This window comes from Castor canadensis, chromosome 6, assembly GCF_047511655.1.
Source record: "Castor canadensis chromosome 6, mCasCan1.hap1v2, whole genome shotgun sequence".
In the NCBI taxonomy this organism is placed as follows: domain Eukaryota; kingdom Metazoa; phylum Chordata; class Mammalia; order Rodentia; family Castoridae; genus Castor; species Castor canadensis.
Window position 1 is genome coordinate 132335831 of NC_133391.1, and position 15771 is coordinate 132351601.

Genomic DNA, 15771 nt, shown 5'->3' on the forward strand with positions numbered 1-15771 from the left:
AAGTAGCTTATGTAATGAGAGTATCTTCATACACATATACATCAACCACATTCACCCTCCCTCTAGCACTCTCCCTAACACCACCTGTCTTATGTTCCTGTCCTTCCTTGTTAAAGTGTCTGTTCATTGTGCAAAAGGATTTTGCCTTGATATTTCACCTGCGAAATATACTGTACTTTAATCAGTCTAACTCCCTCTATTACTCTTCCTTACCCTTCCCCCCACCCCGTATTGTTCAGCAGCTTTTAGTGGGCTTCGCTGTGCCTTGTTCCTACACAGACACAATTTATTTAAGCAATTACTTTGAATTATTAATATGTTTTGGTGTCTCTTGAGAATTTTTTATATGCAACGCTTCACGAATTTGCATGTCATCCTTGCACAGGGGCCATGCTAACCTTCTCTGTATTGTTCCAATTTTAGTACACGTGCTGCTGAAGTGAGCACCTCTGTTGAGAATTTTTAAATCTCCCACAAATAAAAAAAAAAGGAAATCAAATTAAAGTAGATATATTCAGGACTTTGGAATAAATTCTTATGTTTAGGAGACAAAAGGTGTTTCGGTTTTTGTCCCCGAATCTCCAAATCCAGAAAACCCTAACAGATGGAGACAAAATTCTTTGAGGAATTCCCCAAAGTAAATTAACTGATGTACTACTGTGACGATTCGATAATCAACCCCTAAATTATAGCAAAATAATCATTTTCGTAAAGGACTAAGGAACTTATCTTAGTCACCAACCCCCAAACTCGGAGGCAAATCTCCCTTCAATAATCAGCATCAGTGTTTCCACATGCTAACGCTGTTCCTTGTCCTCTGAATATGGCATTCCTTGCGGGACCCGCTCTCTTAAGGGGTCTTAAATCCGCAGTTCGTGGAATTTTTTCCGGAGGGGGGATCTGTTAATGGTTTTCTGAGTGATTGATAAATCTCGAAATTTTTATTTGTTGGCGGGACTGGAGTTTGAACCCCAAAGCAGGCACTGTACCGCTCGAGCCACACCTCCAGTCCATTTTGCTCTGGTTATTTTGGAGACTGGGGTCTGCTGAACTCGCTGAAGCTGGCCTCAAACCGCGATCCTCCCAATCTCAGCCTCCCCAAGTACAAGCATTCGCCTGGCAAATCCCGAAGTTTTACGAAAACATGTGTGTAATTTACATGATCTAAAGACTAGGAGCTTCAATTCTAAAGCGAGAGCCCTACAAAAAACCCCGTGCCAGTTCAGCCACCCCTCCCTATCATAACGCCACTAACCTGGATGCGGCCAGCCCAAGCTCCTGGCTGCGTGTCCGGATCCCTTCACTGCTGCTCAGTTCAGTCCCCCAGGGCCCACGGCGCCGACCTCCCGCTCCGCCCCAAGAAGGCTCCCGTCCGCGGGGCTGGGGGAACGGAGACCACCGGCTCAGAGCCACCCCTAGACGGCCGCTCTGCGCGCTGGGGACAGGCGGCGGCGGCTCCGCGCTGGCTCCATAGCTGCAGCCAGGCTGCTCCAGGCGGACTGTCCCTGGCTGCGCTCTCCCGGCCCAGCCTTGAGGCACCGACTCCACACTGGACTAATTTCTACAAGGAGATGCTGGGGACGTGGTTCGTCGCAGAGCTGAGGAATCTGAAGAGCGTTAGCAGCCGCTAGCACCTTTGGAAGAAGCTTCAAAAGCTAACTAGGGACCTCATCAATACATTTGGATTTTATGAAGGCGGGACTGGGAATATAGTTTAGCTGGGGCGGGGGTAGGCACGGCATGGGGAGGTGCACCCAACGATGAAAAGTTGCCTTCGCCCCTATAAGGGGACCAATAGAGACGTTACTAAAAATGAAGCTATGAGAGGAGGAAGGGACAAACTCACTCAATACTGCTCCTCTATATAGAAATGTTACCAAGGCTGACCAGGAAAACCATTCCACTTGGTCCCAAGTCCCCAGGGCGGTGCAGAGTAGGCGGATAACCACTTACGTCAAGTCAGGACCGCCCCTCACCCTGTCCTTCTACATCGTATTACTGTCAAGCCCTCACTTGTGCAGCTGCTTGCTACTCCACGTTTTGAGCTAGCCTGGATTAGTCTTTCACACCGCCCCCCCCCCATTAAAATGCAAAGGATTCAAGGCAGAAAAATTAACTATCAGACGCCCTACTCTCAAAAGCAGGCTTTGAACATAAATGAATGGAAATTAGAGTATAAAGAGAGAAAAGGTACAAAAATGGGACAATTACTGAATTTGATTAAAGTTAGCCTGAGTTCTGTAAAATATTTTTACAAGTAGTACTAATAAAGAAGATTCAAGCAACATTTGGGGAGAAAAATAAAGATCTTGGATATTAAAAGTAATTGCTAAGAAGAACAGACAGTAAAAATTTCACCAGAACAGCAAAAAAAAAAAAAAAAAAATTTTTTTTTTTTTTACAAAGATAGGATATAGGGGATTAATTCAATAGTTTTGGAATCCAAAAGAAGCTCCAAAAGGACAGTAAAAAAGGGGAAATTAAGAAAAGCACTCATAGGTCTCCCCCAATAAAAGATAATCTTCAAAGCACTCTACTCCCTAAAATTAAGAGTCCTGTTATTCATCATTATAAAACTGAAGAGCAATCCCTTTTGTAAATTTTTAAGGAAAATTTGAACCTAGAAAGGCAAAACACCATGATGAAAAAGGCTTATTTCTCCTTTCCAAATAAGAAAGAGGACACATTTCAGGGTAAATAAGTTGCTCATTTATGATCTATATTTAAAGAAAAAGGCATGTGGAGTATTTTTGAGCAATTTTCATTTGGCCCTGACCATTATAATTTTTCTCCTTGCAGATACACAGGTCATAAAATCAGAATAATAGTTAAAGATAATCAAGACTAAACTGGGCCATGCAGTGAACATTAGCTATTATGTAAACACTGGCTGTTGTGCTTTGATTTTAGAATCAATCTTAGCTATAACAAGGGAGACGTTCTGGTTATAGCATAGAATGCAAATGTTAACTTTGGAAATGAGTCTTTCACATCATAATGAAGAAAGAGGAACAGGGAAAGAAAAGGCTACCTTTTACATCTCACAAATTACACTTCCATGGTGAGTTAAGCAGAAAAGTTAAATCTTCACCTATCAAAGTTAGTAAATGTCTAAATATGGCACACAGAAAATGTCTATATGGTGGCAACAACCAGAAATGGGTAAAGGTAGTTGATGTGGGATGACAATTTGGTAAAAGGGCAGAAGACTGCTTTCTATTATAAACACATAGAATTTTATTTTCTAATCACAGAGATAGCTCTTATTTTGATTATTTTTAAAGAAGCCATTCTAAACTATACCTACAAGACAAGTGAGAGAGTAACTGAACTTAGGGGTATTTACAGTTGGTCTGTAATGGTAGGATTATGTATGATTTTCTTTCTGTTCTTATATTTGATTTATAGCAATGCTATAGTAATTTGACAAATTACACAAAATCAAAAACTTTTAAAAAGCAGTAAGGAGGGGACAGCTATGGCCAAGAAGGTCTGAGTAAATAAAAAATAAGAATGTTCTTTATAAACAAGTTAGAAAATACACACAGACATCACAATACAAACATCAGTCTTTTCCAGAAATGAGATTACACAGTGAAATATTTCCAATTTTTATTAGTTGAACTTTCCTTTTTAAGTTGCCTGTTTATGTTCTCTGTGCATTAACCTATATACTCACATATAAAGAACTACATACTGATAATAAACTGTGGTCACAATATTTTTCCTGGTCTACTTTCCATTCTTTTTATGTAAGCAACTAATCCCTTTTGATCAAATCTGTTCATTGTTTTATGATTTCTGCCCTTATAAAGTCAACCTTCATCCTCAAAGTTTTTTAACTCCATATTTTATAGTTCGAATTTTTATAGATCACATGGAATGTGGAATATGACATGGGGTAGGCATCTAACCAATCTTCCTAATACTACCTATTGAACACACTTTCCTTTTTCATTTGTGATGCCTCATTTATTAACTAAATTCCTATAATAAGATACACAATGGGGACATGTCACTTTGGTTTAGACAAACAGTAACACTCAAAACTGATCATTTTTATTTCAACAATATTTACACCTCACCTCACTTGTTTTATGTCTTAATGTTTGGGTTCATTCATTTAACAACTACTAAGAACTTCTCATGTTCTAGGCATAGTAAGTTCAAGATATATAATGGTGAATAAAAAAGACAGGGTTTTTCCCCTCATTAATCATAAAATATTAATAAAAAATTATGACAAGAGTGAACAGCACTGTTTTTGTTGATAATCAGTGAGCTTGAATTCTAATACTAATTACCGTATCTCTGTATTAATGTATATTATACATTAATATTTAGTTTTGGTAAGATTTTTGTTCATTACATTGGTTTTACTAGATTCAATAAAATAAAACTTCAAACTTTAACAGTTGAGAACTGTTATAACAAAGAAAAATAAGTGCTGTTGGGAAACATAGGGATATGTGTTTCACTTTTTACTTCCCAGGAAAGTCTGTATGTTATTTAAAAAAACAAACAAACAAACAAACATTTGTTGTACCACTGAATACAGTGCTCACATTGCGAATTTAACCATTTTCATCACATGTCTGATGATCTAAAAATCAAAGTCGCCTTGAAAGGCTTTAGTCTTCCACTGTTTGTTTCATGAAAAGTATGCTATCATATTGTATCACAACTGCTTTAAAGACTTAAGTAGAAATGAGACCCAATAATTTTTAACCAAAAGTACATCCATCATATCCTATTGCTTATTTTATAGCATCAATAAGCAGCGTACTTATTAGACATGAAACATGTCTAAACCCTCTGAAGAATATACTAGAAATAAGACATTTAGAATGCTTTAATATTTCCAGTTGACACCATTTGTATCAGTAACTACAATGTTATAACTTTTAGCATTTCACACAACTAGTCAACGAAGTTTTTTTAAGTGTGGGAATGAAAACAGAAGGACAGGAAATACAAGAATGTCAGGTTTCATTCATGCTTCTGTTAAAAATTTAAAAATAAAAACTATTTTCTTCTCTGCATCAAAACTGTACCACAGACTTGAAACATATTTTTAATTATTATTTAATCCCACGATTCATCATCTACTGGATTGGGAGTTTGTGAAGAAGAAAAACTTGCTGTATTCAAAGTGCTCTTGCCCTGGAAATTCTTTAAGAAAAGAAAGAAAGAAATGTTTAGGTTATGACAGGTTTAAAGTTACATTTCCCAGACTAACAGCAGGGACTCAAGCTTTCTACCTTGTCTGGCCCATACATAAAGACCTTCATTCTCACTAAATCTGATTCAATTTTTAATATGCCCGTATCAAAATAGGAAATCTACATTGCACAAAATAACCAAGACAAAGATTTTTAAGGCACTATTTTTGGAAAGAGGAAAACTTACTGTGTTATATTTCAATAAATAAGCATAAATATTTAATTAGCAAGCTCATTTTCTATATTAAAGATATACTGTATAAAAACTGACATATCAGAAAGACTTGCAGCCCCACATCTCAGCATTTTGTCTTGATTATGTGCTCAAAATTCCAGTAGAAAGCTTAGATGATCCCAAATTAAATTTAAGATGCCAGCAAAATTGGGAGTTGAGGAATTCCACACTTTTAAAACCCCCAAATATGTGTGCTCAGAAAATTTTAAAGAAATAAAGTTGCTGCCTTCTAGGCATGAAACTTTAGATAAATTAATGAGTGTTATAGTTACTTCACAGTATCAAGCACAACATTTTCAAAGAGCAATTGGAATCAAGTTTTGAATTTCCCTTCAAGTCTATAGCCACAACACCCTGAATGCACCTGGTTTCATCTTAAGTTTTCCCTTCAAAACTAACCTTTCTAGTATCAACTGATGCAAACACATTCCCTCTTGTACTACCACTGAAGCCAGGAACATATGTACTGAAGGCAATTTCCTCCAACCATGCAGGAACATCCTGCTGAGCCTTTAAAAAAAAAAATTAACCTCAATGCAACAAAAAGTCTCAAAGACTAGAAAAGTTCACTTTTTATACACATGCATAAAATGTCACAACAATAAAGAATGGACACTATCCATTACATTTAAAAATTTTTAAAGTTACTTACATCTGTCAGTACTTTCACTAGAGGCTGTGCTAAATGATTATCTGATTCAGGATCAAAAAAAGAAATAGCTCTACCAGTATTCCCACAACGCCCAGTACGTCCAATTCGATGAACATATTCATCAATGGTAGAAGGAAGATCAAAATTAATAACATGCTGAACATTTTCAATATCCAGCCCTCTGGCAGCTACTGAAGTAGCAACAAGAACTGGGCATTTTCCACAGCGAAAATCTCCAAGAGCTTGCTCTCTCTCTCTCTGTTCCCGATCACTTGAAAGAAAAGGAAATGATTTTAAGAGTGATCCTAATAAGAGTTTAAGTTCAATATTCAACTTACTTTTAATCGTCAGTAGCAGAATATAATACTATGTCTATTTCCTACATTATTAGGTACTACATTAATCCTTTCCAAGTCACTATTTTATCCTCACAATATTCTTGAGTTGGAATTACCTCCATTTGCAGTTGAGGTCAAAGGTAACAGCTGAGAATCAGAATGAACATAAGCTCAAGTATGACAAAGGTCAAATCCTACTATTAATAATCTATACCTTCCAGTCTTGACAAAAAATGTAGAACTAGTTGGTTAGAATGCTTGCTCAACTAGTTTTTAGGGTTGGTGGAATGGCTCAAGCTTAAGACTGTGAGGCCCTGAGTTCAAACCCAAGTGCTACCCCTCCCCGCAAAAAAGTTTTTAAGGTACAAATTCAAAATTACACATATTCAGAGTACTAATAGATGTGTTGGTATGACATTTTTAAGCACTCAATAAAAAAATGTCAGGCATCAGGAAGAGTAGATTAAACAGAGGAAAAACACAGATTCAGATATTATAAGACCTACAGATCCTTAAGTGAAATCTCTTCAGAAGTTCCCACTCTCAAGATGAGGAGACTAAGACAGACCTTTAACTTGCTTATCCCCACCACTTGGTTCCTATAAAAACTAAGAATATAAATGAAGAAAAACTGTACAGCCCTTCTGGGTATTACTGCATTTTTCTGGTGCAAGGAAGAAAAGAAAAAAATTTAGCAGCTTAGTTTTTGAGAGAATTCTGAACCTTGATCCCAGGACTGTTATGTTATTTATAGCAGTCATGCAATGCTTAACTATGGGGATATGTTCTAAGAAATGTGTCACTGGGCTACTTCACTGCTGTGCAAGCGTCAAAGAGTACACACATACAAACTAAGACAGCTATAGCATCATGAGGTAATATAATCCTAGAGGACCCACTGTCATATATGCAGTCTGTCACTGACCAAAACATTGTGTGGTGCATGACCACATATAATACTGTTTTTTAAATGCTGAACAAAAGTCATTCTCCAACTAGGAAATCATTAATTTACTAACCCATGAATACTTGTAGTTGATATTTTTTCTTGACAAAGAAAAGTTGCAATAAAATCTGCTTTTTTCTTAGTTTCAACAAACACCATAGTCCTTTCATCACCTACAAAACAATTAAATTATTAGCATTCAAACTACAAAATTAGGAAAAGAAAAAAGGAGCATGTTAGAGGAGGAAACTTTGTTTCATCTACCACTATACTACCAGCACCCAGAGCCAGGCCTGGTACATAGTTGGGAGTCAAATGTTTCCTCAATGGATGAATGTCAAAGATAAAGAGACAAGGACTGTTCTAGAGTTCAGGGCTTAAAAACATTATATTTCCTTTTCTCCTTCTAGACCAACTCAAGTCACATACTTATGTAAATGATAACTGCCTGTCAACTCTTTGTAGTTTCAAATTTGCCTCATTCCTCTTTGCCCACCCTCCACCCCCGCCTCCATTTCCTTCCCCATAAATGCTTTTGCATTTCAAAGATAATTCAATCTTTCATTCTGCCTTGATTGCAACAAGGTGTTTATTATAGTGACATCTGACCCAGGGCTATTAAACTCTAATCTAACATTATCTTTTAATTCAAAATCCTTCATTCCCAAAACATCTTTCATAAAGTTAACTGACATCCTTACCCCAGGATCTTAACTCATTAAAATTTACTTGTTAAAGTAGTTAACTGGTAGAAATGCATACATGGGCCAGAAGTTTTTTCACACAAGGGAACTTCTCTATAAAATGTCAAGGAAAAAAAGCTAATTTATAGCCTCAATGGAAGGAAGAATGTATTACTGTTCATAACCACTTTCCCATCGGCTCACTTATTCATTCATTTACTCAACAAATTTAATTAAGTCACCTACTAGATGCCATCCACTATTCTAGGTGTTGAGAATACAGAAACAAAGCCCCTCATAACACTGTAAGGAGGCAAACAGTAAATATTGTATGTGTTAAGTCCTAAAAACAAAAAACTCAGCAGGATCGAGATATATAGAAGTTTACTTTAAATAGAATAGATGGCATCTGAGTAGAAATAGAAATACAGATAGTGAAGTGTGAAGACACCTAGAGAAAGAGCATTACAAGGCAGAGAAAAGAACATGAGACATTACCATTCTTGTGGTCAAAAAACAAAAGTGGGGGTACAGTGGCTCACCAAGGTTTTTACCTGGGCATATACCTGTCATTCCAGCTATGAAGAAAGCATAAACAGAAGGGTCATGGTCCAGGCCAGCCTGGGCATAACCAGAGCAAAAAGGGCTGGGGGCATGGCTCAAGTGGTAGAGTACCTACCTGCTGACAAGTACAAGGCCCTGAGTTCAAACCCTAATAGCATGGGGGAGAAGGGATTTTGTGGCCTGTACATTACGAACAGAGGTAACAGAAAGTACAAAGGCAATGAGGCAGAATATGCCTGGTGCATACATGTAAGGAATAGTAATGAGAAAAGTGGGGTAGTGCCAGCCTTCTAAATATATTTTGATGGTATAAAACTAAGAGTATTTTCCTAACACAGCAGATGTGCCATTAAAGAAAGACACTAAGGGTAACTCCAAGATTTTGTGCCTGAGCAAGTAGAAGAATAGAGCTAACAGTGTTTGATATGGGAAGGCTATAACAATAAAGGTGATATTTATGTTTCATATCTATTAGGCAATTAAAGAGAAATCAGCCTGTTCCCATGATAGTAAATGAGTTAAATCTTTGAGATATGGTCATTTTATATTTATATAAGAGCAATGATTTTATCAAAAATTATCTTTCAAAAGTTTTAGAAGTCATTCAAGATACCCAGTGCAAAACAGATTCATATGACAGAGCCAGATACGTAGCAGTGCTGTGCAGCTTAAGCCCTGGTCTCACCTTTCTTGGTTCTCACTTTAATCTCAAGTGGTAATAAAAATTTAACTCTGCTGACCCTATTTCTCTAGTTTCTTCCTCTCTATTGATTTTGTACTTGTTCTAGTTCAGATAATAAATTATTTCCCTTTAGTGGCAACAATGATGAGACCATCTGGTGATCTCTCTAAGTAGATTAATGAATTGTAGTTATCCATTCTCTCTTAGGTAAGAAACAGAGAGGATCCCTTTTTTAAAGTCTATTTCTTTAACTATTTGTTCACTGTGAGCTAAGAAGGCCAAATGCACACCTATAATCCCAGCACTGGGAGGTTGAGGCAGGAGGATTTTGTGTTTGAGGCTAGTCTGGGCTACACTGTGAATTCAAGGCCAGTCTGAGATATATGGTGAAACACTTTTCTGAAAAGGGAGAAAAGGGGAAGGGAGAGAAGGAAAAAGGGAAAGGGCCAATCTAAGAATTATTCTTTGGTGGCTAGATTTTTTTAATTGCTATTATGTTTCTTTTCTTTATTTTTTGCAGTACTAGGGTTTGAACTCAGGTCCTCAAGCTTGCTAAGCAGGCACTCTACCACTTGAGCCACTCTACCAGCCCTTCTTGTGTTGGGTATTTTTGAGAAAGGGTCTCTAGAACTATTCGCCCAGGCTGGCTTCAAACCATGATCCTCCTGATGTCTGCCTCCTAAGCAGCTAGGATTACAGGCATGAGCTACCAATGCCTAACTGGTGGAAAGATTTTAATTTTTTGTATTTCTATGTTCACTCTTGGCTTTGGCTGAAGTAGAGTAACTGAAGCTGTAAGCTCTCTATGTGAAATTCAGAAAGGACTTTACTTCCTATCACTGTGAAATCATTATTTTAACGTCCTATTGGAGTTAAAAGTCTCTTAAAGAAGCTTTATTCTGTTTGGTTTCTATAATTTCCTAAAATTGCCCCCAAATAAACTTGAATATTTTAACTGTATTAAACTTTGGAATACACTTTACAGGAACTAAGAAACATTTCAAGAATCCAAGTTTATATAAATAATTGAAGTATTTAGTGAATAAACTAAATCACTGTTTTTTAAAAACAGTAAACAATCCCTATGCTTCCTATTTATCAATGTTAAGTCTCATACAATCATGTATCTTATTCTTGGGTTTGTTTTTCTTAAAGAAGTCTGCAAGTCAAGTAAGCTAAAAATCATCCCTCCATAATGTTTAAGAGTATGAACATGTAAATCTGCACTCAACTAAATAAAGTCATTAAGTATTTCTATTTTGCAGGCTGGAATGTAGCTCAGGGGTAGAGCACTTGCCTAGCATGCATAAGGCCCTGGATTCAATCTCCAGCACCAAAAACAAAAACCACAGTATTCCTATCTTGAAGTATGTCACCTTGAAGATGAGTTTCAGAGTTTTAGGATAACTTAAAACAACAGACAATGCTTGAGAGTATGACACCTCTCAATAGTCTACCATTATTCCTAGTTTCCTCTATGAAACAGAGGTTACTTTGGTTAAACGTTATAATTAACAAAAGTGATTACAAATATACTATGAAAAATAGTATATTTTCTTGTCACAGAAGAATACAAATAACATGTGCTTTTGTTTTACAAGGGAAAAAAGGTTTTTTACTTAATATGGTGGCTCTCAAAACATTTTGATAGGTACTCCCTTTAAATTCATAAATACTGACAATCCCTAAGCATTTTTATTATAGACATTTTAACTCTTGAGAATTTCACTTACTAAGATGTTCATTTGGCTATAACCTTACTTCTTTCCTAATTTGAATCTAGCACCTTCCAGACCAATGGTTCAACTAGGAATGTAGATCAGAATTACACATGGCATTTTTTTTTTAAATATAGACATCTGAACCCTAATCTACAATTACTGAATCTATTTACTTGACATTACTGGTATAAAAATTATGTCTACCCATTTTCAAAAGTCTAATGTACTTCTTTGAAATTTTCTGTAATTTTTGAAACAGCTTACCTTTATTTTGCATTTCAGAGAAAAAATTATCAGTAGCATTATTCTTATTATGAATCTTCATCAGATTTTCCACATTTAACAATTACCAATAATAAATTAACCCACAGTTGTTAATTCTCTGTCATCTACAGTTTGGTTTTCTTTTGCTGCTTGCCCCAAGGTGGTGTTTTAAGCTACAGATGATAACTATCTTAACAAACAAGGAATCCAAGCCTTGTGAAAAAATATCAAACTACTGATATTTCAAAAACAGCCTTGGGTAAAAGGTTCCAAGTTGATATTGCTTTAACAACTTTTAGACTATATTACTGATTAAGATTTCTAGAAATAGTCCAAAAACAGACAGAATCATGAAATAGATTTCTAACAGATTCAATGAAAGAGAACTATGTAAGGACTGACTAAACTGACAGATGAAATCTTTATGTGCTCAATGTTTGATTTTAATGTCTGTTTTCTGATTTTGTAAACTAAAATGCAGTATTTTTAAGTAGTAGCTGATCTTACTTCCTTTTTTTGGAGGGGTGGGCAAACTTGGGTTTGAACCCAGGGCTTCCTGCTTGCCTAGGCAGGCACTCTAACACTTAAGCAACGTCCCTATCCATTTTTGCTTTAGTTTGTTTTTAAGATAAAGTCTTGTACTTTTGCCTAGTCAACCTTGGACTGCTATCCTTCTACCTCTGCCTCCCAAGTACCTGGGATTACAGATGTGAACCACCATACTTGGCCTGAGCTCACTTCTGACTGACATTACACCCAACTCAAACTCAGAAACTTACTAAGTTTCCTTACTTTTCAAGGAAGTTTAGTTATCTCTATCAGTTCAATGTGAATCTGTCCTTCCTCTTGTAACAAGAATGTAATTGGCTCAATGAGATTAAACCTTACCTGGAATTCATATTTGAAAACAGCTTGGTAGCTACGACCACCAGATACTTTTTTCTTCTTCTTCTTCTTTGCAGTCTGGGGTTTCAAACTCAGGACCTACACCTTGAGCTATTCCATCAGCCCTTTTCGGTAATGGTTTTTTTTTTTTTTTTTTTTAGAGATAGGGTCTCGTGAACTATTTGCCCAGGCTGGTTTCAAACCATGATCCTCCTGATCTCTACCTCCTTAGTAGTTAAGATCACAGGCATGAGCCACAGATGCCCAGCTGCACCAGATACTTTTAAGGAACAAAGGTTTGCTTTCTATATGGAATCAATGCCTACAAGCTTTCCCAGATAAAATGGCCTGGTGTTTGTGAAAGGCTATTTCCTGATACGTCAATAACTTTAGGAAATCTGTGAGACCTTCAGAAGAGAGGAATTTGCTCATATTTCTAGGTATTGCAGATGAAATGCCCGTATTTCTAGGTACTGCAGATGAAATCTGGCAGAAACTCTAAGACTTAATTTCTAATTCTTCAGATAGCAAAAAAATAGAGGGTTTTTTGTTTTCCTTTGTGGTACTAGAGATTAAACCCAGGCCTTGGACATTCTAGGTACATACACAATACTACAACCACACCCACTCCCACCCCCTCAAGAAGAGAGGCTTTTAAAAGTTCATTCTAAGATTCCTTCTGGAAACATCCAGACAAGAGTTAATTTTGTGATTTTAGCAATTGTTCAATACTATATAGCTCTACATTTGCAACTGCTGCACTGGTGAGAATAAGCAAGACAAGTATAGTAAGATCAATCTTTTTCTGTGATCAAGATAAGCCTCAGATTATTTTCAACATGAGGTGGATCAAAGCTGTCAGGAAAGACTATGGAGGATTTTTAAATAAGCACATTCTTTGGGGTTACCTATGCCTTGTTTTCTCCCCAAATGTAACTGATTATTGCCTTGTATATATTGATCAGTTTTACATCTATATATGCAAGCTATATGTAGCATTCCTAATAATCCATAAATGTGTGCATCCTTTGAATTTTCCTCTGAAGTAGTCATAGTATCTTACTGGTTCCTTTAATAATTAAAGAGCTCAATAAAATCTTTGATCCTTGCTGACTTAAAGCTAAAGTTATTTAAAAAAAAAAAAAAGGCATCTGACTATACTTCTCTGAAATAATGAATCCTATGCATTTTAAGAAAAAAATCAAAGTTAGAAAAATTCAGTGGAAGAGCAGAGGACATGAATTACATGAACAAAGATATGTAAAACGTGAGGAGTTACCAAATGAATATTCTATGCAAAAAAGTTAAAGAACAAATCGTAAATTAACAAAATTTAGCAATTTAAATAGTGCTCATATACACTAACTTTTTCACCATAGCAAACTAGTAGTTCTAAAAAACTCCCCCCTCCTTGTATCATTTCTGAAATAAACTTTGTTCCACAAGTTCATGTATTAATATTTTTACACTAGAAATATGTTCTAACTTCAGCAAAAGCATATACATGTAGAGCTTCAGTTTTTACTGGGAAAGCCACTGGACCTATTTCAGTTTCCTTATCACTAAAATGGGGATAATGACAAAAAAACCTACCTAAAAAGGTTGCTTTGAGAAAAGTCAACACAATTACAACAGTATGTGGCCCACAGCTATTATTTTTATATGCTATTAGTATATGTTATGAAACATCTGATGAAGTCACTCAGCTCAAACTCAAAATGAGTACTCGGTTTTAGGAAGATTTTTAAGCCAGGTGTGATGGTACACACCTACAGTTCCAGCAATCAGGAGACTAAGGTAGAAGGATCACTTGAAGGCAGGAAGGACAGACCAGGCTAAGCAACACAGTGAGACACCACTGAAGGCAGGAAGCCTTTGAGCGCTTTCTAAATCACCTTCCTAGTTTTTCTTCTTGCTCAATACTAGAACTGATCTCCTGCCTCATTCCTCTGTCCCAGACATTCAAACAGAATTACTAAAGCAGGGGATTGTGGATGGGGAAAATGTATAGCACGTAAATAGACCTAGGATGGGAGGTAACAAAAGTATCAAAATGACCATATGAGAAATTATTTCCAATCTCAAAGCTATCTCAAGTAAACAAAAAGAGACTACTTTCTTTAAAATTGAAAAGTTCTAGAGAGAAGAAAAAAATATTTCTCATAGGTATTATGAAGGACAGAATTAGATCTAAAATCCCTTCCAGTTCTGAAATTCTTTGAATCTATGCATATGGGAAGCCTTAGAAAGCAAGAAATGAGAACTGGAAACACAAAATCAAGAAGAGTTCCCTGTTTTTGTTTTTGAGACAGGGTCTCACCATGTAGTCCAAGATAGTCTAGAACTACGTGGTCCAGGCTGGCCCTGAACTTGTGATCCTCCTGCCTCAGCCTCCCTAGTGCTGGGATTGCAGGCACACACGCAGCTTGAAGAGCTCATTTTTGACAGAGTTACAGAGTGATAAACATGTGTTACTACTAACCCTTTCCAGTTCTCAAAAACAAAAAATTCATATGCTTATGCTGTCAGTTTTAAATCAGACTGTGTTAAACTAAGTCTGAATCCTTCCTATATTCAACTTTTATGGAGGAGAAAGGACTGTATGTTTATACCATTTACACAGTTAAAAAAACGTAAAATCCTTTATACAAGAGCTCTAGAGGAAAAGGAAACATTAAAGTGATTTTTAAAAAGCAGTAATTTTTTAAAATCAAAATCATGACAAAAATAATTAAATCAATGTAAAGATACCTATGCTTCGTAGAATTTCAACAAGTTTTTCTCTTTTTGAGTACTGGCCAACTTGGAGAACAGTCTGCTGAACATCTCTACATGCTCCACCCACTTGTCCAACAGCAACAAACAAATAATTCGTCTTTAAAAACTCCCCAGCCAACCTTGAACAACAAAAAATTATCGTTAGTTTACCTTCCTCCATTCATGTGCACAGTATTTGCTAAAGTCCTGCAAATGTTACCTCCTTATTTATTAGACATTAGATTATAATAGCAGTAAGAAAGGATGGTTACTTATGTCATCCAAGTACTACTTTCAAAGATCAGTATAAAACATTATGATTGTGCAAAATACCTAATTATTACCAAAAAAGTTTTATTAAATTATGGATACAGTAATTTCTAGTAGATCTTAAAGCTATATAAAATGTGTACATAACAATAAGAAATATGAACTAAAATGCTAACTGCAACAAAAAGGAATTTTCAATTGAAATTGAAATGTAAACATAAGGCACAAATTCTATTCTCTGATTGAGTTGCTTTCTGAAACTATCACCTGTTAAATTACTCTGCTTACAATGAATGATTACAAGCAAATCAGCTTATAGGTCAGGACTTTTGATACCACAACACACAGAGAAAAGGGTATTTCTGTATGTCTTAGTTACCTTTCTCATTGCTGTGACAAGATAACTAACAGAAACAACCTCAGGGAAAAAGGGCTTATTTTTGCTCACAGTTTCAGAGGATTCAGTCTATGGTCGTTTGGTTGCAAGCACTCAGGCAGAATATTATGGTGGTGGAAGTATACAGCAGAGAAGATCTAGTCACCTCATGATAG

General features: G+C 36.2%; 1 protein-coding gene and 1 non-coding gene across 6 annotated transcripts in view; both read right to left on the bottom strand.

Moving 5' to 3' along the window:
* Window positions 1–340: 340 nt before the first annotated feature.
* LOC141424397 (U6 spliceosomal RNA) lies at window positions 341–447 on the bottom strand. Its single transcript, XR_012449334.1, has one exon. It is a non-coding gene; the product is annotated as a U6 spliceosomal RNA (small nuclear RNA).
* A 4638-nt stretch (window positions 448–5085) lies between these two features.
* Window positions 5086–15771, bottom strand: part of Ddx4 (DEAD-box helicase 4) — an 85223-nt gene continuing 74537 nt past the window's right edge. For 3 of the 5 annotated variants that reach the window (XM_074075344.1, XM_074075346.1, XM_074075343.1), the window contains 5 exons: window positions 14944–15089; window positions 7467–7566; window positions 6110–6380; window positions 5857–5967; window positions 5086–5163 (listed from right to left, as the gene is read on the bottom strand). In XM_074075344.1, coding sequence (XP_073931445.1) covers window positions 5086–5163; window positions 5857–5967; window positions 6110–6380; window positions 7467–7566; window positions 14944–15089 — 706 coding nt within the window. Of the gene's footprint in view, window positions 5173–5856; window positions 5968–6109; window positions 6381–7466; window positions 7567–14943; window positions 15090–15771 lie in introns of all 5 variants that reach the window. The other 2 variants (XM_074075345.1, XM_074075342.1) reach the window with 1 other exon arrangement.